The sequence below is a fragment of the Trachinotus anak genome, unplaced genomic scaffold (assembly GCF_046630095.1).
Source record: "Trachinotus anak isolate AG129_WGS33_773 ecotype Australia unplaced genomic scaffold, CSIRO_AGI_Tana_v1 ptg000012l, whole genome shotgun sequence".
Lineage (NCBI taxonomy): Eukaryota > Metazoa > Chordata > Actinopteri > Carangiformes > Carangidae > Trachinotus > Trachinotus anak.
The window spans coordinates 23,129,766-23,153,906 of record NW_027273863.1 but is presented as its reverse complement, the minus strand read 5'-3'; the positions used below and the strand labels follow the sequence as shown (position 1 = coordinate 23,153,906).

The 24,141-nt window shown below is 42.0% G+C and overlaps 1 protein-coding gene across 4 annotated transcripts in view; it reads right to left on the bottom strand.

Annotated features, from left to right (window-relative positions):
• LOC139629061 (microtubule cross-linking factor 1) overlaps positions 1 to 24,141 on the bottom strand; it is a 70,388-nt gene that overhangs the window by 8,452 nt on the left and 37,795 nt on the right. For 2 of the 4 annotated variants that reach the window (XR_011692900.1, XM_071491416.1), the window contains exons 6-15: positions 21,862 to 22,008; positions 18,583 to 18,684; positions 17,579 to 17,800; positions 15,299 to 15,469; positions 12,069 to 12,236; positions 7,259 to 7,531; positions 4,650 to 4,991; positions 3,179 to 3,255; positions 1,156 to 2,734; positions 910 to 934 (exon numbers count right to left, since the gene is read on the bottom strand). Coding sequence is in view for 3 of the 4 variants with exons in the window: in XM_071491416.1 (XP_071347517.1) it covers positions 917 to 934; positions 1,156 to 2,734; positions 3,179 to 3,255; positions 4,650 to 4,991; positions 7,259 to 7,531; positions 12,069 to 12,236; positions 15,299 to 15,469; positions 17,579 to 17,800; positions 18,583 to 18,684; positions 21,862 to 22,008 (3,099 nt within the window). In the remaining variant the exon portion in view is untranslated. The remainder of the gene's footprint in view (positions 1 to 909; positions 935 to 1,155; positions 2,735 to 3,178; positions 3,256 to 4,649; positions 4,992 to 7,258; positions 7,532 to 12,068; positions 12,237 to 15,298; positions 15,470 to 17,578; positions 17,801 to 18,582; positions 18,685 to 21,861; positions 22,009 to 24,141) is intronic. The other 2 variants (XM_071491414.1, XM_071491415.1) reach the window with 2 other exon arrangements.

The window sequence follows — 24,141 nt, the reverse complement described above, 5'->3', positions numbered from 1 at the left end:
TATATCCCAATACTGACATATCGCGTGCTTAACTACGATTGCAAACCATTATTTTGCTCTGTTGGAACGAATGTCCACAGAAGTCACAGCATCACTCAGCGAATGACTGCAGGAAACACACACTCCACTATCATCCATTAAAAATATATATAAATATATACCAGACTCTGATCTTACTCTGTCTGTTCTGCAGATCAGTGAGCAGCAGCTGGTGACAACTTGATGTTAGTGGGCATATAAGTCGGCACGTGTGGGATTATGTTGCTTACTGCACATGTGGTGGTTTTAAATATACAGCCCGTCTGGGGTACATTGTTTTAATGTACGGCTTTAATACAGCGTGACATACTTTTCTGGAGTTTTAATCTTTCTATGTAGAGCCAAATAAGAGGCGTGTCAGCACATACACCACGCTGAAAGCATTTTTCTTTCTGTTTCATCATTTAAACATGACCAGAAAGATGGTTGGATGGATGTATCATTTATTTTTCACGCAGGTCAGCTGAATGGGTGGTGGAAAGGGCCCGACCGATGAGTCAGAGCGCTGATTTCATCAAGTAAAATTTGCGCTTTTCTCGGTTTAGTTTGGTAAAGGGAAAATCAGATCGGTACCCTCTCAAAATTCTGGTCGAAGCATGAAACAGAAGGAGCTGATAATGATTAAATATGCAACTTTGTAACTATGATTCCGTAACTGTGAGATCATTGATTTCACTTCTGCAGCTATATTCATGAATCATGCACAGAAAGCACAGAAATAAAAGCCAAACTACAAGGAGGTCACTACAGTGAAGAAGAAAATACACACGAAGAAGAAGAAGAAGAAGAAGAAGAAACCTTTAAGAGTCTATGTGCAGAGCTGAAGGAAAGTTCAGTATTACTGAGGAGGGTTAAATATTTTAACATTACCATTGCATCAGTCAGTGCTTTCGATCTGAGAAAAAAGCATGAACATTTTAGTGATCTTGCACAATATAATACGGCTGATTTCTTGCTTAGCTTTTTTTTCTGATCAATCAAACATCCTTTAAAGTTTGTCGTCAACCATTAAAAGGCAAATCCGAGGCAAAGTCATAAATATCACTGTGTCATAAAACATGGGCCCCAGATCAAATGAATGATGAAGCGATGAATCCAGTGCGACTGTATATTTACCTCCATACATCCAGACTGTCCTCTGTCTGAGTCGGCCTGCCTGCCGCTGTCTCTGCTGTGGCTGCTCTGTCCTCCAGCCTGCAGCCTCCTCTCCTCCCTAAAGTTCTGCTCCTGCAGCTTCTTATTGAGGATGCGGGCTGCGTTCTCAGCCAGCGTGTAGCCCGGCGGGGCTGACAGGTCCTGCCGTATGCTCACCACCTCTGGATTTTTGTCCCCCTGCGTCTCCACTATCAGCTGCACAGGGCTGGGCGAGCGCCCTCGAGCAGTCCGCAAGCACTCCTGCACATTCCTGGGGTCTGTGGCGAGGGCCCCGTGAGCAGGGCTGGGCTCACTGGTGGAGGGCGGGGTGGGGCGAGAGCGACTGGGAGACTTGTTGAACTTCTGCATGGAGTCATAGACCACGGGGGTGTGGTCGATGATATTGAAGAGGCTGGAGAGGCCGTCGTTGATGGTGGTGTGGACGGGGCTGTCGCGCGTGGTGGTGGAGCGGGCCCATGCCGACTCATTGTTGCCCTTCTGGGGTGTGGTGGGGGTGGGGGCGCGGGTGGTATTGGGTAGCTCAGTCTTACTGGACGTGGACAGTTTGCGCTGGAGTTTGGGGGAGCCGTACTTTGGTGAGCAGCAGGGTCGCTCAAACTTGCTCTGGACCACAGGAGAGTACTGAACCTTCCTCAGGCTGCGCGACGGGGAAGAGATGGGCGTGCTGCCACCTTTTGGGGTGAGGCAGCGGTGGGGGCTGCTGGTCAGGTTCCTCAGCAAATCCGTCTGCAGACCCACACTGATGGTCTGGGTGGTCTGAGTGCCTCGCGTGGTGAACCCGTTGGTCTGGCAGGCGCTGTCCCGGACTACAGGCCCTGGTGGCGAGCGGATGGCGTTTCTCACAGAGATGGCCACCTCCTTCATGTCATCACTCATGTTTCTGGAGAGCTGAAGCTCCAGAGAGGAGGCGTAGCCTACCGTGGGGCAGATAGGGGACTGACTAGGAGAAGTCCTCAGCCCACCAGCCTCCAGAAGCCCACATGGCCACCTCCCGCTGCCAAACACCTCCTCTGACCCGCTGGCTCCCACCCCAGCCTCTCCTCCGCCCCGAGCTTTGGTCCCCTTGGCGTACAGGAAGTCTGGGTCTTGGGCAGTTGGGCGCTCAGCTGCCCCAGGTCTGGTGGGGCTGTGGAGGATGTGCATCCCATAGTGCTCCACTCCCACCCCTGCCCCCCCTGCTCCGTTGCCCCTCAGCGGGGACTTGTGGCAGTGCTCAGGGCTGCTCAGGGTGCTGGTGGTCAACGTGGCGCTGGTGGTGAGGAACCAGGAGGCTGGCTGGAATGGATCAGGAACAGGCTCCCCTCCCCGGGCCTCGGAGGTTTTGTCTGTCCACACTTCCCGGGCAGGACCGGGGCCAGCGGCGGATGATGGGAAGTCCCAGCCCTTGTTGTTGAACTCCTCAATGTACTTGAGGTCGTCTGGAGACAGAGGCGGAGTGACGTCGTCTTGGCCTTGATCCCCATGGCGAGTTTTGTCGGGGAGGAACGGCGAGCTGTCCATTAGCCTCTGGAAATCACTCATGGAGCACACGGACTTGGCTCTGGAGAGAACACACACACACAAAACACACATTAAAACCAAACATAACAACCCAATCATGATCTCATCGCCTTTATAGTCCCTCCACAGAAAGAGTGTGGCTTTATATTTTTTTGGAAAGAAACTCATTTCTTTTTAACATTTTAAAAGTGTCTGAATTATTTAGCAGCATAGTGAGCTGGATCACTTCCTCACCATAAGAGACACTTCACCGACAAATCACCAGGGGGAAACTCACTGTCACTTCAAGTAACAGTTAATAAATTCAATGGCCGATTTCCCAAGGGATGGATGTGTATGTATGAGCAGCAAAAATGCAGCAGGAGGCTGGATCATCTATTCACCGCTGGCATCTGTTACAACGCAGCAGCTTTTTACTTTACAGTTTGCCCGTGAACAGACTCTTTGAACTGAATTTGACTGGAAGCTTGTTCACACAGGTTACCTGAGCAGACTCCCACCGCCCATCTCTTCCTCTGGGTATGCAGGATCAGCCTCTCTCTCCGAAATCTCATTCAGGGCCTGAAACACATCAGTGTAAAATTATTTAAAATTATAAGCAGCTTCTTGAAAAAAAGAATAATAAGATAATATTAATAATAATAATAATAGCTTTTTCTAAAATAAGTGAATGTAATTTGAAAACTGGGAAACCTATTAACACTAAATTAAAACAAATTATACAACTTATATCACAGAGTTTTGGCTCACTACAATTTATGCTAAATATTCTACATCTTCTTTGGGATATTTGAAAGAATAATGAATTTGTGAGACTGTATCAGTTCATAATAGTCTTTAAATATAATTCATTGAAGTCTCACTTGATATTCAAAGCTTCTACCAAACATTTCAAGATAAAAACCTCAAGATTATGAGTTACTTTGGTTTATTTTGGTAAAGCTGGTGCAATTCTGTGTAATAAGGATAAAATGAGAAGAAATAAATCTGTTATGTAATGAATGCACATTTGGTAATGAAGATACTTCTCTCAGCTAAAATTAAAACATGGTGTAAGGCTGCTGTTCCAAAGTGAACACATTTTAATCATAATTTACATTTAGATGAATTTCCATTAAGTGGATGAGTTTCCACCTGAGCACCTACAGTAATAGTCAGTTTCTTTTTTCCCGTAGTGGATACAAAAAGAAACCTGGTCAAGCTTTCTTTGGATGAATGTTATGGATGTTTCATGTTTGCTTGGAGTTGTGCAGTTCTTCAGTTTTAATCCTTCAGGCTGAGGTGAAAGACAGAGGCTCTGGGTTCAACGTCCAGCCAACAGTCGTGTCAGGACAGGTTAGTGTTTGATTGTGTCCGAGATGTTCTTTTGTTCATTTATCATCATTTCATTGAGTGGTTTGAACCAGGGCTGCAACTAATGAAGCTGCCATTAGTTATTGACTAATAAACATTAATTCATTCATCACTTTGTCTGGAAAATGTCACAAAATAATGATAAACTGCCATTACTTCCATTACCAAGCATCACATTTCACATTGGATGAAAATTTCAGGGATGATAAAAAACTACTAAGGCGGACGTGAATGTGTGTACCTAATGTCACGGGCTTCCATCCAATACTTGTAAAGATATTTTACCCACATTCAGGATTCATCCTCTGGGAACCATGAATGTCTTTACAAAGATTTCATGGCAATTCGTCTAATAGTTGTTGAGATGTTTCAGTCTGGATCAAACTGATGGATTGATCAATGATGCCAGTCACTGACCCATCACTTCAGCTTCAGTTTGAACCCTGCTCCTGTGTTTGTGCTGCTGTTCAGAGCTCTGCCTCCTCCTCACTGCTGTGTAACACACTGTTCTTATTCCGTGAAGCATCTCGGTGCAAACTGGTTTTATGTGTTAAAGCGCTGCATTAATAAAGGTGACTTGTCTTGACTGATGTGTGTGTTACCTCCTTCATGCAGGGGAACCTCTTCTCACTCTCCAGTCTGGAGGGTGGGGGCACCTCCAGGCCGCTGAGGGGGTCCAGAGTTAGTGCGTCCAGGAACAGGTTCTCCGTCGGACCTTTCAGCCTCATGGCAGCCCCCTGCCCCTCCAACATGGCCTCAGAGTCAGAGTGGGAGCGCGTGGTGGGGACCAGCACAGGGGTGGACGTACAGGGGGAGCGTGGGGAGCGAGGTGAGCGGGGGGCGCTGCAGGGACTGTCCTGAGGGGAGAAGACGCCTCTGTGGCCCGAGCTGCCGTCTTTGATGTCGATGCCCTCGCCACGCCGGGAGTTCAGCTCTCTCTGCATCTGCATGGAGAAGAGACAGAGGTACACATGAAGCGACCGGTCAGAGGATTTACTGGTGACGAGCAGAGGATGACATCATCATAGACTGGGCTTTAATAACACTACAGGTATGAGTTTGTTAAATTAGAGGCCCAAACTTCAAACACAGTCAGCAAACAGTAGGTAAAAGTGGTTTGCTCCTCCTGAGGATTAAAACAGAAAAATGTCTATATTTCTTAACTGTGGCAGATATTTTGTGCTGTTTTCATTTAGCTCCACCATCAAGTCAAAATGTCATTTTGTCATAAACATTGTGTTTAGTGCTAATCAGCTAATGCTAGCATGCTAAAACTACAGCTAATGGTAAATATTATACCTGTTAAACATCAATATGATTCAAAGCCTGCCTTAGTCTGTTCATCTCAAAGAGGCTTTGATGGTTAAATAAAGGTTAAATCAAAACCTAAATTAAATCAGTAGAGTATCTGTTTTATCTCTGGTGATCGACAAGTTTACATATTTACTTTTTTAAAGGGTTAGATCATAATTTAGCAGGTTTTGTCTTGATACAGTGTCCAAATGTATCCACTCAAGGGGGGAAATAAATCTTAAAACTGAGTTAATGGTCTAAAAAAAAACAAAAAAAAAGAAACTGCTGCCATGTTCTCAAGTGGACAAACACTCCTTCTACATTACCTCAAACATCTCACTATGACAATTTTTTGTGAATTTATAAGGTGACATATGCAATAAGCTAGTATCACCTGCTAACCATCCTGGGTGATGTATCAAAGGCTCTGGTGTGGTTCTCTAGATTTACACTATAATTCATTAAGCAGCGTCAGGTTTAAGCCAAATATGCAACAGTTCGCTTTCCTGGAATTAAACTGACACACAATCTGTTCTCTTCATGTGTTTTCCTCGACACTCAGCAACCGACCTGTAATATTCAGTGTTAAGCGCCTTGCTAAGGTTAAAGGAGTTAAGCCACTGCTCATTCACTTCCACCCTGCCAGTGTGAGCGGCTCTGCTGTGACCTGAGCTTTGTAGTTTGCTGCAACATCGCTGAATAATGCATCTCTGCTTCCTGCTGTGTGCGACTCCTCAGCGGTGCATCAGCAGTTTTTTTTCTTCTTTTTTTCTGTGCTGGTAAACGTGAGCTGCGTTCAGACAGAGGCCCTGCTTTATATGTTCATACTCTCACACTCATATTATATTAACTGGTGCATGTTCCCACTTCCTGCCCTAAACTTCAGACACACACGAGGTGAGATGCTGCAGTTCGTCTGATGAAATCTCACAGCGGACGTCAATTGTTTAATAATCCTCAGAGTTTATTGTATCTCGCCTTCACAATTCTAAAGAACCGAACAACAGAGAAGATAATCGCCTTTGGTCACTTTTTCTCTCTCAAATCTAAACACACACAAAAATATCTTAAAAATTACAATAAAATAAAATTCAAGAAGAAAATGGAGGTAAAAAAAAAAAAAATTAAACGGTCTAAAGCTTAAGGACTTTAAATCATTTGTTTGGTCTCATCAACAATCACAATGATATCAAGCACAAAGCAGAAAATCAATGACTGTCAGGAAAGTGATTTGAATAATCCATTGATCAGGTTTTATTATCAAGCAAAAAAAGTCAAACTCCAGATTTTCTGTTTTTCTGTTGTGTGTGATTGTAAAATGAAAATCTTTGGGTTTCAGATGAAGTCACCTCAGGCTCTGGGAAGTTGTGATTGCCAGTGTTTTTATGATCTCCTTACATATTATAGAAGAAAAATATTAAGACAGATTGATAATTGACAGATTGAAAATAATTATTAGTTGCAGCTCTGAGCAAAACCTTTGACTGGTTGATTCATTTGTGAATGAAAATACGTTCCTGACCTTGGAAGCAGCTGTTGATGGTCACATTGCAGGGTCCATTGAGTAGCTGTTGTGATACATGATGTTATCCTCACTAAATGGAGTTGGCTTGTTGTTGTGTCGCTGCTCAGATTTAAAATGTTCTATTTTTACACTTTGGATCTTGATCTTGGGAACAGATGTGTGATTCGGTGGAGAGCTCCAGAACAGCTACTCAATGGCCCTTGGGTTGAGATTGTTTTTTCAGCTTCTGTTTCCAAGGTCAAGTATGAAATTGTCAAATCAACACGAATGTGTCGAATGCACTCGGAAAAATGGAAATTTGAACATCTGCAATTCCATGACACTGAGGAAGATTTCGTCAAAATAGCTCCTAAATTAACCCCTTCATCTCCATCTCTCTCGCTCTTTCCTTACCCTCTCCATCTTGCGGTGGAGCTCTCTCATGCTGCCGTCCCACTCCTGACGCTCCCGGTCGAAGTGTTCCAAGAGCTCCGCCCTCTCGCGGCTCCACCTCTTCTCCCCGTGCTGCAGCTTCCAGCGGAGGTCCAAGGAGGTGCTGTGGCTCTCGGCCAGCAGACGCCGGTGCTCCTCCCGCTCCTGCTTCAAGGCCCACTCTGGGTCTGCAGCGGGTTCCCCTTCACCTCCCTGCGCTTCACCTCGCACCTTGCCTCCCGCCTCCTCCTCCAACTGGCCAGAGAGCAAAGACACAGGAATGTTAAAGTCATTCACCTGCACAGTATATTACAAAGACATAATGAATATAGTATAAGATATATAATCTGGACCAGTATGTGTGGAAAAGGTTGCACTTAAAGGGTCAGTTCACCCAAATTACAAAACAACTTTCATTGGAAATACTTTCTACCAAAGAAATTGTCCCTACGAAAACGTGGTGCAGTGAGTCTGTGGATTAAAAACTATAACTGAGACATTGTTTCTGTGAAAAGATGCTGCAGGATCCTATTTGAAATTCCATTTGTTTCCACTGCATCATTATGGAAACCAAAATCTCATTCCTGGTCAATTTGAAGGCACAAAAAGTTTAAAAGAAAGAAAACAAGATGAGAATAAACAGATTGATCCCAACACACTTTTTTCAGATGATAAAAAGAGTCTATAGCAAACTTGTTTAGATCTGTTTCTGTCTCCTCCACCCATGGATCAATATGTTTTTAAAGAGATGATCAAAGTACGGCATCACTTCACAAACAGTACATGACATATTAATGATCTTTTTCTTTTGTTTGATCTTCATTTTTGAACTTTTAGTCTTTAATTTGATTTTGGAGTTCAACATAATGATAAAAAAATGAATACAAAAGTTAAACCAAGTGCTCACACACCCACAATAAATAAATATTAAAACAGCATTGACTGAAAAGTTGTGGACTAGAGCTATAGCTTGTTACATACAAACCTCCTCACACTATAAATTATTATCAGGACTGATCAGTGTAGATTTAAAAATGCTGGAAGTCATATGTAGATGGTTTATTAGAAACTAATCAATCAGCGTCTGCCTGTGACATTATGAGTTTTGGATGAACAAACAAACAACCAAACACATTTATAGAAAAGGATTAATTACACATCTCCATCAATAACAAAGCCTGCTGCCTGCAGCTGCTGAGTCAGTCTTTACAAACTCAAGTTGTTTTTCTAAACTTTGTTCAAACCCACAGTTTTTTATTTATAATTCCAGAGAAAATCTAAAATTCCCCAAAGACACCAGATACATCAGGCTAACTTTAGGGGGAAATGTGTCTTAAATGATGCATGAGGCCTATTCCCAGAATCTTAAGTTTGAGTATTTCATTCAGTTTCACGCGTCATTTTGGTTTAATGAAGAGATGGAACAAGATTAGACAGACTGTATATGAGCAACTGTCTGAGAGAAAGAGTGGAAAAAGAGGATTTTTGTACATTGTATTCTATTAAAAACAAATTGTGTACACTTGGTTCCACTGATGCATAATTAATTAATTTCTTAGATTTAGCATTAGATAGAAAAATTGCCACTGTCATATCTGTCCATTCAATATGAAGCTGGAGCCAGGCGGCAGTTAGCTTAGCTTAGCATAAAGACTGGAAACAGGGGGAAACAGCTAGCCAAAGTCTAAAGGTGACATCATTTGCAGCGCCTCTGAAGCTCACTGGCTCGTAGCTGTTCTAACTCATTTGTTTAATCTGTGCAAAAATTAGAAAGTAAAAAAAACTATTTGTGGATTTACAGGTAATTTTTACATTTTAGTTTTTGTACAGATGAAACAAACGAGTTATAATGTGTAAATCAGTGAGTTTTAGAGGTGCTGGACAGGGCCAGGGTGGCTGCTTCCAGCCTGTTTCCAGTATTTATATTACGCTCAGCTAACCTGCTGCTAGGTTATTTATCGCACACAATTACCCTGCAGACCTGAGAGTTTTCTCAGCTAACTCTCAGCAAGAAAATTAGCGTATTTCCCAAAATATTAACCTCTCCTCTAACAACCTTAATCTACATAAGGGAAACAAGACATTGAAAAAACTAGATGCTAAGGGGTCAAAACTATTTCAACTCAAGGTAAAGAGCACAAGTGAACATAAAGAGAACAAACAGAAATGCTAATGCACAGTAAAAATCACAGTATGAAACGAGGTGAGATGATGAGAAGGTATCCCAAAGTACTGCTGGTTGTTTTGCAGCCGACAGAGACACACAGTGATAACGTGAGCGGGGGCTGCCCTCAAAAATGTATATTTCAAACCGAGCACTTGCAGGGAAATCTGAACTGAGTGTTCAGATGTGCTGCAGAAATCTTCAAAGCTGCAGAGCCACAAGAGGGAAGCCACTCACGAAGCTTCCCTTTCCCGGGCAGAACAGACTGTTGCAATCTGCAGACGGGCTTTTCATCCCACAAACATGACAATGGTACAAACTAGAGTCTGCAGAATAGAAGCTGTGTGAAGAGCAAGTCAAGGCTGCCTTCAAACATCAGCTCGTAGCACTCCCATTCACAAATGTTTGTCTTCTTTTATCTCGGGTTTTAAAACTGTCTGATTACACACCGGAGAGGGTGACATGTACAGTAATAGCTGCTGACTGAACGTTAAGAGCCGAGATGTGAGACATTATAAATATAGACTGTTATTTAGGAGCGTGAAACAGGAGGCGGCCTGAGCAACGATATTAACATCTGGTGATGGTGATTAAAAAAAACAATCACTACTTATATCCACATATAAATACACAGATGAGGGTAATTCCCAAATCTGCTCTGCTCTGCTGGTCTGTGTAAACAGCAAATTTAGAGAATATTTCTGAAGTCTTAATCAGAACTGTGGAGCCAGAATTAACAGAACAAAAGAAACTAAGTAAATTAGTTCTCATTGAGGCCCTGAGCGACCTCTGCTCTGTGGACGGATATGAACCATGTAAGAGCTCTGCAGATTAAAAGCATGAGAGATAAAGAGATAATCTTCCTCCTATAACTCAGACCTTTTAATTGGTTCCCAAAGCTGCAGTTTCCTTTTATATCAGATGAAGCAGAGAGGAGACACTGCTCCGACCCAACAGTCAAGAAACAACATGTTCAGCATCTGCAAACTGATCGTCCATCTGTACCACAGAACTCACTCTGAATCAATATCCCTCCATGATGCACTAATATACACTTCAAATAAATACACAGCAGATATCATCCAGTCATGTTGTCCACTACCAATATACACTCAGTTGCCAGTTTATTACCCAGATAGGAAGATACATCTGGCCTATACTTGGGCCACTTGCTTGTGTTTCTTCTGGCCCAGCGTACGTCCCGGTTCCATGGCCCAAGTCTGGCCCATATACAGAATGACTGTCAGATGCTACCTCCACATCTGGACCAACTCTGGCACACACACAGAAAATCATCCAGCTGTCAGTCAACACCAGAGGATAACAGCCAGAATCTGCCCAGATGTGGAAGTATATGGGCCGGACTCGGGCCGTGGAACCAGGCTGTATACTGGGCCAGAAGATTAATTTTAACCAAAGTTGTCAAATACAAAAATCCTGCAACAAATCCCCCCCCCCCCCCCACTCACATTGATGAGGAGAGGCTAAATATTAGAAACACACAACACTGACTGTAACTCGGATCAGGATCACTGCTATAATGACATGAAAATGAAACATAAAAAACATTCAGTGGCTTTAATAATGTTCTTAAAGACTGAAAGACTGAATGACTGAATGAATGACCTGTGATTTTCCTGCCTTTGACACCTGTGTTCAGACAGACCCTGTGAAAAAATGTATGAGAATGATTTATTCATTTCACGTTGTCTGTTGTGTTGCCACAAAGCACTTGTGCTGTCACATCAGGCTCCTGAAAAAACAGACCAAAACAAAAATAAAGCTGGGTCGTCTTGTAAAGTTCAACCACGCTTAACTTTTGCTGCCAACAATGCAGCATTATCCTTAAAGCACAGACTCCTGGTAGATTACGTTGTAACATGAGCAGGGTTCCTCACCTGTCTACCCAGCAGTCACTGCAAATGATGACACTGTAAAATCCCATCCAACAGTATTTTAAACCCTCAATCTCATGGATCTGTTACTGAAACTGGCCTTTCTGGACTGTACTGGTCTGTACATCATCAGCCCAGGACCCTGGTGTGCTGGTTTTGGTGTTTTGTGTGTCTGTGTTGAGTGTTAGTGTCCCATGATTTTGTGAAAGCCAAGATGAAGATAGTTTGTTTCTTATCTGAAAAGTCTTTACACTCCCACTAAGAATATAAGAGAGCACTTTAACTGCCGTCTTCAGTAGAGTAAGAAATACTTTGCTGAACACAGAAAAATGAGGCACAAAGATGAATTCATTGGTTTTCACAATGAATGATTATTCCCACTGTAAAGTGCCAGGAAAGTGATTCATTGTTATTTTCTAGGATGCTGTCCTTTCAATTTAATGGCTGAGGGGTGATTATGAATTGAAATCTGTCCATTTGTTTGACAAATGAACCACAACTTTGAGCTGTTACTCATCTTGTTATTACATTTTAAAATGACACTGATTGGCCCGACGGGGGAGCTAAAACTACAGGTGGAAAGATTTGGATATTTTTGCCCTAAGTGGGATTTCATCCGTGGAGGAGGAAATGTGTTTACTGTCGTCTTGCTGCTTATCGAATGCACCGCTAGTGTCCTGCACCAGATTGTGTCCTGTCCCTTTAAAGATGGGCGCTGAGACGCCATCTGTACCTGGGCAACCTGGCACTTCATCTCTGCCCACTTGACCTCCCAGGCGGCTTTGTCATTGGCGTAGGACTGCTGCAGTTGCCATCGCCGCGCCTCCTCCTCGCGCAGCTCCTCTCGAAACTCCTCCAGCAGTGTCCTCAGGGCCTGCAGCACCCGGCGGTTCTCCCCGAACTGCACGGAGACGATCAGCAAAAACACACATGTAGAAAAGGTTAATCAACACACTTAGACACACAGCAAGTTCTGCAAGATCTTTCCTTATCTTTACATTAGAGATGAGCTTGTCTTTAGTTTTTATCTGTGTCCTGTATCTTGTTTCTCCTTAAAGCGCTCCTGGATGAACCTGCTTTGTAAGTGCTTTATAAATCAATTTGACCTGAACTTCCTGTCTCCGATCTGCCTTGTCCTTTCCCATATATCCCGTCTCAGCTCCTGGCATTGAAGAGAATATGCACACAGTAACATCTGTAAAGCTGCAGGAAAAAAGCTGCAGGACAACTGGAAATCTAATTTATGTTAGTCCGATTAAAAAGCAGGTGGTTCAAGAAAGTTGAAACAGTTCCACCTACGGTCTGGATTTGGATTCATAAGGCTGGAGGCTGTATGAGCAGCGACATGCAATGGGTCAGAGAGAAAAGAACAGCATGTTTTCCCTGAAGTGTGTGCTCAGAGAGGTGTGCGGAGGGTTGTTCGCCTCTGGTGGCCCCGCTGCGGAGAGTCTTCAGGTTTTTGGCAGGAGGTAGCGAAGCACAAAGGACTCTGAGAGTAAAACATCACTGCAAGGAATCACTACGGTGCTGCTGGCTCTGACAGCCCCAGCAGAGAGCACGATGTGAGCTCAGCAGCCAAAAGGCCAGAGCACGTCAGTCCACTCTTACCAGGAAAAAGGGGAACTCACGAGGTGTATTTCTTTAACAAGGCAGATACGACAGCGAAACACAGAACCTCATTATTCTTCTAAAGTTCAGCTGCTGTGTATCTGAATAAACACAATATGACATATGATATCAGACATTTTACATTTCATAGAGTCTCTTCTGATTCCCCTTCACAAGGAATATCATTAGTAGTAATGTAGCCTGGAAGCTAGCTAGCTAACATCCCTGTGAAGAAACATCTATTGGGTCAATTAATCCAGAAGAACAGGCAGCTCCCAGAAACCAACTCCAGTTTTGTCAGGTGTATTCTTAACACATCACATGCACATTTTGATACGGGAGGGAACCAGAGCACTCAGAGGAAACCCGCCCGCGTGCTTTTTGCTGCAGTGATGTGACAGTGCTGATCCTCCGGGTCACTGAGACGCCTGGCTTCATAAGTTTCCTGCTGAAGTCAAGCCACTGAAAGGGCTGCTCTCAACAGTTCAAGCTGATTTGAGAGCTGTCGTCATTGTGACGTCCTCATTAAACCAGTTTTACATGTATTCTAATACACTGAGGAGAGTTCACTGCACCAAAAGTGATGAGAGTTCACCACCACAGTGGGAAAAACATTTTATCTACTACTTACAGGATTTAAATATACTTCAACACCTCAGCAGTATCAGACACTGGCAGTCCCTGGACGAATGAATCAGGATTTTCCCTCAGCAGTTCATCCCTAAATTCTCTCCAAGTCCTCACTGAAAACTTTCAATGACCTCTTTACGACTTAACATACTATTATCTCACTTGGGCTGCAGGAATTATCATCGGTGCTTGCTCTGCTCTGCTGTAGTAGCCACGTGTGCAAATGCTTACTAAAGCAAGTCTGCAGTTCTGCTCTCATGCATTAAGCTTAATGTAGTCTACTGGGCAGGCTTGTTTAAAAACTGCTCACAGAGTGAAGCAACCATGTCAGATCATTGCACAATTTTACGATGTTGTCGAAAAATCAAAACACAAGACAAAGTAGAGCACTTAGGGCTGTTTAATAATTCATCCCACCCAAAATTCTTTACTTTAACAGAAAGCAAAGTGGTCGACAGAGGTACTGAAAACTGATCTCAACACACACCACGTCTGGGTGGAAACGCTCGTCAGCCTCAACAACACAGCTCCTTTTGTCCCTTTTCTACTGTAACTGAGAGTCCGTTTTTTTCTTTGAACAATAACCATGAAACTGTCCATAGACAAAATAATTACTGCTTGTGGTCTAAATAGTTATCTGGGTCAAAAATTCTCATCTGCATACCATGCCAAACAGCTCTAATAAACGGCTGCCAAACAGCCATTTGTGCACAATGAAAATGAATGAGAGAAATAATTAAAGGCATAGATGTCCAAAGCCACTAAATACATCAATTAACTGGAGAAAATACAAGTTATTGCTACATCGTTTCTTTACAGTTACATTATGTAATTGTAATGTTCATTATGTGTATATATAAATATGTATATGTAACTGCATAATGTTTTCTTTTGTAAATGTAGCAGAGTATTCTACCCTGCTATTAGTGTTTCTATTGTAGTTTAATATAAGTTTTGGTCATCTTTATACACTTTCTATATGTGTTGTATGGAGGGGCTCCATCTTCATTTAATTATGTAATCCTGAATTGTAAAATGACAATAAAGATTAATGATGGAAGAAAAAAAACGTAAAAAAGTAAAACAATTATATGAAATTTTTGATTGAGTCGAATGTTTTCTTGAATCTGAAGAGTTTCAGGTAAAAGCAAAAATAAAAATATGCAGCCAAACGCAAACGTTTGTAGCTGTAGTTTTCTAATTAAGACAAAAATGGCTCAACCAAACACCAAGGAGGGAAGTGTGCATGTCCCAGTATTCTGGTAAGAATGAGTAAGGGTGCCGGTGTCCAAATGGCCCAAACTGGCCACAATGTTTTCTAATTATTTAAATTTGGGTGATGGATTTGTGAAAATTGGAAGAGCTGTGTAGCTGAAGATACAGGGAAGAAAACAAGTGTCTTTGCCATAAAATAATTAGCAAAAGTAAAAAACTTTCAAAGGAATATTTTTCAAGAAAATACAAACAAAGTGAGCGGAGGAGGAGTTTGCATGTCAGCCTCTTTTAAAACACAATATAAATGAAAGAATATACTGTTTCTAAAGCAGAGTGAAATAAAATAAAATTCAGACCACTGTAAACAAATGATCGATTCCAAGCTGTTGGAAAAGCTGAGTGCTGTTTTTTCAGAATGATTATATACTCTGTAATTTAGTTTTCACCATGAACCAACATTAATAATAATATGTTAAATTCTAAAGAGCAAATGAGTAAATGATCGGGTACCTGTCTTTGATGCTGCAGGTGCTGATCAGGTGACGACAGAGGGATGATGGGCGCCGGATCCGGGACGTCCCCTGGAGTTTGTGGTAAACACAGTCTGTCGTCTCGATCTGACTCCCCCTCTGCCTGCTCCGTTATCACTCCCAGCTCTGGGATGCCCTCCAACTTCTCAAACTGGAACAGATGATACCGCCATGAAAAGCTGTGTTTCAAATCATGCACTCAGTTTTTCTGTACCAACACATTCTGTTCCAGCCCCACAGTCGCTGAGCCTATCCCAGCATGCAATGGGTAAAAGGCACAAAGACACCCTGGACGAGTTTTCAGTCTTTTACCAGTCCATCACAGAGCCAGTCCATATGGGAGGGCGTTTGAATCGGGCCATTCTTTCTTGTTTTTACCAAGTTTATAAAACTGAGAGGCATCATTTAAATTCTGTGTTTGTAAGTGTGAGAACTGTGAAGCACGTTCAGACTGCACTGTGATTAAGGCCTTTAAAAATAAGCCTGACTTGAGAAAATGCTCTGCTGGGTGTGTATTCAGTGTCAAGGCCGCGTGGTGAACATCCAACAAGGTAGATGTGCTCACTGCTGCACCACCTGCAGACACAAACCAGGTTTCCTGACAAGATACTGCATGAATAAACTGATGAGTCAGCACTGAATCAAGAAATATTACATTCTGTTGAAACTCGACCCAAAATTAAATAAAGTCTGTGGCATAAAGAGTTTGTGAGGAATAAACAGGAGGAGCTTTGTGGGCAGTGTGAGCAGTCATATCCAGCACAGCTGAGAAAAGATCAGTAATTACAGAAACTCAATGTCCATCAACAGGAAAATCACCAAACTGCTCTGTGATCGAGCAAAGCACAACATGAATCTCACAAATTACAAGTTTAGTCAACCAGAAGCCTGAGCAGAAAAAGTGGTTCATCGACCGCTGGATCAACGAGCCAACAACAGATGGAGTTGCTTCATGAGCCAGGAAACCAGTTGACCGGACTATCGCTCAGTACCTGCAGTTGTACCTGCATCCCGGTGGGAAGTACACACCTCACAGTGGCACAGGATTGGAAGTGATCCAGGATGAGTCACCTGTTTGGTGCCATTTCCACCCTCTCATCCCCAATGATCGACTCAAACTTTAACCTGACAAGCTCTGGTGCTTGAACTGTAGCGGACCAGCTACTCTATTTGTTTTTATATTTGTACTGTATTTGCAACAGTTTTTATTTTAAGGGTCACAACCTTAAATATAAACTCAGCTGCCAGTTTATTTGGTACATCCAGCTAAAACTGATGCAATCTAATACTACAGTCCTACAAGAGGTGTTGCTGTTATTTAGCCTGCACTCACTGATGTAACTAGGGTGGACAAAATAATAGAAACATCAGTCAGTACAATTCAACCTCCAACAACGTACATAAAGTTAAATCAACACCTCTCTAAAACAGTTTCCACAAAAACTGAACATAACAACCAGGATTTATTGCAGGACTGTTGGATTAGACTGCATTAGTTTTAGCTGGGTGTTCCTAATAAACTGGTAACTGAATGTATCCTATAGACTGAGGGTTATTCTGACATTTGACACAATATATAGAGGCGAAAGAACATTTCTTCTCAAAGAGGAAACAAAGAAACAGAGGAAGTTTATCCACAATTCAACATATCTAAAGTGAATACTGGGAAGACCCGAGAATTATGATGAGAACAAAGTGAAGCATCCATCCACACAACAGTGAACAGCACAGACACATCTGACACAAAGAATATCTGCGTATTTTAATGGCTGATGCAAAATGAAGCACAAGTGAAGTTAGAGTCTGTCTGTCTTCAGAACTTCTCTCACTATAAATCTTGCTCATTTTTGAAGACAATTCCCGTAAATAAATATGTATGAATACAGAAAAATACAAGGAAGGAAGGAAGGAACTCCCCAGGAATCAGCTGCAACAACTTGCAAATGAAACTTCACTTTTCTCTCAGGTTTTTCATTTTTTCCTCTGCCCTCTCTGATTATCTCCTTTACTTTGGCTTCCCTCACTATCAGAGTTCCTCTCATTCATAAATTCTTACATCATCATGTTCTTTTACCTAATCCCGTGCACCTGTTGATACAACTCTCTGTAGAATCCATTGGTGAATTTTTTCATTTCATCTTTCAGAGCTGCTCTTGTAAAAACCCAAATTCTCCCTGCAGAACGTGCACAATAGAAGGTGAATAGAAACACAATCATATAATTAGGAAATCCAGCCCAACTTATCAAACCTCTGACCCACCTCTGGCTGCGCCGTCTCCTCCCCGGAGTCGTCCTTGCGGCTGAGCCTCCAGTGCATAAGGATCCACCTGAGCTTCATGTAGAAGATGATGGTGTTGCGTCTGAAGAGGCGAACCTCTTGCTGCAGCATGGCCCTCTCCTGAGCCCAGGGCCCCTCGTGACTCTGAAGTCCCTGTAGCTCCAGGCCTCCACGCTGGGCCTCCAGACGCAAAAGGTCATCTTCCTGTTGTGAGACGTATCAGGGAAGAAACTGAGAAACACACTGGACAAAGGATTTAATTAAAAACTGTCTAATACTCACATTAGATAAGTGACGTGTGAATAATGTATCCTGTCATTTACAACATTTTGGATCTGCTGTGTCTCTAGGATTATTGGATTTAGAGTAGCTTATATGATACTTATCACCACTTCAAAATGACTTTTTTTCTCTAATCACTCATGAAGCTTTCATTTAAAGTTCTTACAAAAATGTTTCATGTCAGTTGTATTATATGCAATTATTTAGCTCTAACACGTTTAGTTTAATATCAGAAGGCTGCAAAAAAAAAGACATGATTGTTGTGGATGATCTTCTGTTAACTGACTGAAGTGATGCTGTTCATTTTGTGAGCTTAAGATAACAAAAAGCATTTAAAAACTGAGCTACTTGCACATGCTGTTGCTTTTTGGGTTTATTCAGATAGAGTGGATGTCATGTTTATTATATTTTGAATCTCATGTTTATGTCAGGTTGGCACGCTGCAAGAACAAATCAGCAGTTTTATGGAAATTGCACGTGTCAGATTGAAGACAGTGTCATTTAAATTCCTGTCTACATCAAATTAAAGGTATGAATATCAGAGCTGAAATCCAGAACTTTCCTCCCTCCCAAGTGGTGGACTTAATTAAAAGTATGTCCCAACTTTAGCATTAAGATAGCAGAGCCAGTGAAGTGAGATACTGCTGGGCACGTTCATAATCTAAAGAAGCTCAAATGTGGCGTGACTAACGGTCTTATTGTACCTGAGGCAGGGACACGACAGCCTCCCGCTCCTCTGCCGCAGCTCTCAGCCTTCGTTCGTGATCCAGGCGAAACTGGATGTCAGAAGCAGGCGTGTCCCGGAGCTGAACCCACAACAGCACAGTCCACAGTTACTTTACAAGCACTTTCGATAAGTTACATCAAATGTTGACATCTCACCACAACACAAGCAGGGATTTGTGTATGAGACGGCTGGACTTGATTATATTTGCTCTCTTCATTTTCTGCAGCTAAACAGAAACTCACAGATCAGGACTGAAAAAACTCAAATTTTCACTTTAGTAGAAATCAATTATAACTTCTTCTGCAACATCTCAGGAAATGGTCATTATTGAATAATGCAGCATTTCTTTATCTACCGACATCAAAGTTGTAAAGGATGCTTGTTTACTGTTTCACTGAGAGTTAGATGAGAAGATTGATAGCACTCTCATGTCCGTATATATGTCTGTATAGTAAATGTGTAGATGGAGCCAGCAGCTTGTTAGCTTAGCTAAGCATCAAGAAACAAGGGGAAACACCTGTCCAAAGATCAGGCTACCAGTACGTTTAGTTGACTGATGAAAATGTTATATCTTGTTTGTTTGGTCCATATAGAAACAAAGTGTCAGGATGAGAATTTGTCATTTTACAGTGGGTTATGTGCTGGACTTTAACCTCCTGGAGTCTCCGCTGGGAGCTTGGCCATAATTCCCGGAGAAGAAATATGAATCTGACAAGACATATGAAGCATTTACTGCAGCTTTAAAACTTTGTCTCACCTAAAAATGGCTCATATTATGGAAATTAAACTTGCTAAACATTAATAATATGCTATTAGTTGTCTTGTATCAGGTATTAGCTCCAAAAGTGCATTTAATTAACAGAAAATCATAAATGCAAAAAATGCAACAGTTGAAGTAAGAACTTAAGGGATGTCATGTCTGATTGTTTTTACAGGTGAAAAAATGCTCAAAGGGAAATGAGATGCTCGTGTTTATGGTATTGAATGTAATGACACTTGTCAACTTGTTTTGAAGACATCCCTGGAGACTCTTTCTTTCTTGACAAAAAAAAAGCCAAAGTGCAGACTCATAATTTAGGAAATTGCAGCAGTTTATAACATGATTTCTTTTCTCTATCCGTTGCTGGGCATTTCCTGTCCTCTCCGGCAGCAAGTTGAGCTGTTCAGTGTGTACTGACCCTGGATCACCTCCCTGTCAGCCCAATGTCAAATGCAAATCACACAGGCCTACAGTGCAGCACTAATCCTGCCATATCCAAGCTGCTTTCCCATTCATTAATTTCACCTCACAGATTACATTGCGGCAGAAAGCACAGGGACAAAAAAGGAATCCACACGAATGTGCCATAACTGTAACTGTAATAGTTATGTGTCACATCACTGCTGCCAGCACTTTGCATTACATAACAGCGGGCAACTTCTCTCTGAAAACAAGCATGAGGCAGCGATTATGAATCACAGTGTCCTGCGATTACACAGCCGGTTTATTAAACAGCCGAGTCACTGGAGGGTTTAACAGACCTGCAGCAACGCTACCACTCGCCTCTCTGACTTTCTGTGTGTGTGTGTGTGTGTGTGTGTGTGTGTGTGTGTGTGTGTGTGTGTGTGACACTTGTGTGTAGGCTGCACTTTTACGTATGTTTAATCTCCTGAGTCAGGGCATCACTTAGACGTGTACTGTGTGCAGACGCAGCTGTGAGACACTGAGTGCATCAGGGCTGCAACTGTTTTGACAAGCAAATAATCATTATTCAAATTTTATGCAGAATGTCCAATACGTCCATCTGAAGATCACCTTGGTCTGTGGGAAATCATGACATTTTACTGTTGTCTGAAATTTAATAGGCAAAACAATGAATCTATACATTGAAAAAATAATTTGCAGATTAATCAATAAGGAAAATAATCATTAGTTGCAGCCCTGAATTGCATGAATAAGCCTCACAAGTCATGTTCATGCACTGTAGCTGTGCATGGCTGCAGTCTCACAGAGACAGAGGGAAACAAACTGTCAACAAACAGATCAGTTTTGCAGAACACAACACACGATCAACAAATTTGGCAAAATAAATGAGCTAAAGTTTCCAGATTTGGTAGAATACAGTTTAACTTTCTTAACTCTGAAGTACTATGCAATCTACCTTCTTCTTTAAGAAGTAAGTCAGTCACAAAATGTCCAGGGGCACATGGTACAAATTACAAAAAGCAAAAAGAAAATGCTAAATTAAAGTTGAAAATAAACACCGGTGGCCGTGGAAGTGGATATTTAGTGTGAAGGTAGAGCAAGTGAATGAAGTGAAATCGTGTTCAGCATTAAAAAAGTGACAGTGGCTGGAGTGTCTGAGTGACTGAACGGCCTTCTGATATCAAATAAAAAACCCCTTTAGGAAACTGTGTGAAAATTCAGCCCCCTGTTATTCAAAATGAGAGAATTCATATTGCAAAAACACCTCAGAGAGTTTATGACGTGATCATCGTTTTCAGAATTTATTTTGAAAAACATATATATATACATGTGTAAAGTCAAACTTCTCACATCTGACCTGTACCTGTAAAGTCTATCAATTACTTTGCTGTTGAGCAAGATTTATTTTTTGCTGCTTACAAATAGACAAACAAACACTCCAAGAATAAACGCCAGAAGACTAATTCTGTGCTGGGACTAGCTGGGATGCACTATTTCTTTCCACTGCATCTGTTATCGGCCAGATGTGACCGAGCCACATTAAATACAGCTTCTTTATATTTACCTGCGTCATTTTAAAATTCAGCCTTTCCGCTGCTATCAGCTACATTCAGTCCTTCACGGTGGGCAACCAATTTTAGCACCAAAGCAATTTCTGGCCTCATGTTACCTTAGATAAAAAATGACCCTGTAGAGTTCCTCACAAGTTCACAGATTTCAAATGTTATTGCAGAAACCAAGAGCTGAGGTTCTGGAAGAGGGAAAGTCAGATGGGCGCATCCCAGTTGATCAGTGTGCATGCATCAGTATATTGAAAGTTACATGCTTCAGTTAGTTTTGGGTTGATTTTTGGAGTGTCCGTTCACCCTGTGGAGCTGCATTTTTGTTGCTCTACAGTTGAGAAAGTGTTAAGATTTTGGTTTGAGGGAGGAATTGTAAGAAAGTAGTGTCCAGATTAATGCTTTAGACTCTACACAGAAGGCCCATGTGCTGTGTGGGGCTCACGGTGGAGCCAGTGTTAACTCAGTCCCACAGGTGGAAGGGGAGATGGAGGAGGGAGGAGGCACTGACCTCTGCTCTTAAAGCCAGGGGCCTGTGGTACCTAGTGAGTCCCGTGGCTCCCCTGCTCTGGGCCTGGCCCCCACCCTGGCTCTGGCTCTGGGGCTCCACGCCTCGCTCCTGTCCTAGACGCCACTCCAGCTCATCCCTCTGACCGGACTGTGAGTGACGTGGGGTGGGAAAGGGGAACGAAAGGGGTGAGGGGGGCGAGTGTGGACGATGGGTGTGAAGGATTAAGGGGATGGGCGATGGGTGCAGGATACAGGGGTGCAGGTAGTGGTGGTGGTGGTATTTAAGGGGGGAGATGTGTGAGGTGGATTGTGGACAAAACAGACAGAAGACAACCAACGGGGTGAGGGGACGAGGAAAGAAAGTGGGCGGGGGAAACAAACAAAAAATAAAAGAGAAGATGGGTAAAGAATATAAGCAGAGCGGGGAAAAATTAACTAGCAGACTACACGGTGTGGAGAAGAACAAACGGACTAGAGTACGAAGAAAAGCGCAAAGAGAAAGACCAACTTAAAGATGACGGCGTATGAGAGAGATGAGAAGAGAACGAGAATGAGGATGAACAAAATCATGGGCTGAAACATCTGGCGGGAACAGAAAGAGGAACAAAGAGAGGGAATCGGGGGGGAAAAGAATGCAAAACACTTGTTATGAAGCGCATGCAATGAGGGATACATGAGTCCAAACCAACAGCTGAGAGATACCACGGCAAACTGCAGAGCGAGAGCTAGCACGCTAAAGGTTGTCAACACATGCCCGTGCACAGCCGTGTGTGTTGTAGAAGCAGTTAACTAAAGAAAAGTTGAATCTTGAGCCTGTACGATGCACATTGTTGTTTTTTTTCCTTTTCAGACATTACAACATTTAAAATACACTGGAGGCATTTAAGGCTTCAGTCGAGCTTTAAGCTAGCGCCATGCTAGCTGCTCCCCTTTGCAGCAGTGCCCACATTTTATTCATGTACTGAGATTCTACTTAGCTAACAGGAACTGAATACGCTCATGTAAATACATACATAAGGGTTGAGCATTCGCCAAAGGAAAAAAATGTTGGGATGGTTTTCTCTGCTAATTTTGACTTCTGTATCTTATAACTCATCTCTCAAGATCTGTATTTTAACATTTCACCTGATGGTCTGAAGCTCTATGAACCAAAACATCACAACTAAAGTGAGTAAAAATATCAGCAGAGTGCAGAATTCTTTGGTTTCTTCAAAAGCAAGTTTTTCCCTTAATAATAAGATATGAAAGAAAATACTTCTCTTCTATTTCTTTACATGATAATTATGAGTTAAAAATATTGTAATGAAGAGACAAGACATAGCTTGAATTTGACCTTAAGTATCCTGTGTACAGGATACTCAAAAGATTTAAATCAGATCTTGTTATTACAAGGTCAACATAACTATGAGATAGTTTCTGATAATTACATGATGCTAAGTTTGAAAGCCATAACTGCTGGAAAAAATGTCAAGCTCTTGATAAGATAATTACATAACATAACCATAATTACATAATTACAAGATACAGAAGTCATCATTGCATGAAAAATAATACAATTCTTTGATCAAAGATAAAAATATTATGTGATACAGATGTTTTTTATTACAAGATAAACAGATACCAGATGAGGAGTTATAACTATAAGGTACTGGAAATTTTTTTACAAGATAATTTCCACATAAAAGTCTTGTAATAAAGAGCCATAGATCTCATAAATACAATATAAACATATCAAATCTGTAATTACTATAATTAGAAAATATTTTCAATTCTTAATGACATAATTTCCAGATAAAAATCTTGTACGATACAACTCTTGTTATTAACCTGATAAACATCTTATAATTACAAGATGCTAGGAGAGATTCAGAAGTTATAATTACGAGAGAACATCTGTAATTTTTTTCTCTTGTGAATGCATTTCCACACATACAGTATCTTTACCTTTTTATTGTATTTGCACCTACTGCACACCCTACCCTTTGCTGCTGCAGAGCGGCCTTTTACATTTAAAACCCTAACGCTCTGCAACTGTGTTCAATGCCTTTCCTCAACAACTCTCAATGGACAAAGGCCTTATTGCTTTAAACAGGTGTGAGTAGTTAGTGCAGTGGTTAGCTTTGACTAAACCACCCAGCTTCACCCAGACTAACCAGTGAGTCCTACAGGCAGAGGAGCAAAGCAGACACAAGTCATTGGATAGAATGAGTATGGAGGCAGCTTCAGTCTATTATCTCTACAAAGCAGACTGGGTTCTTGAAGTGAGAAATGTTTGAATAGC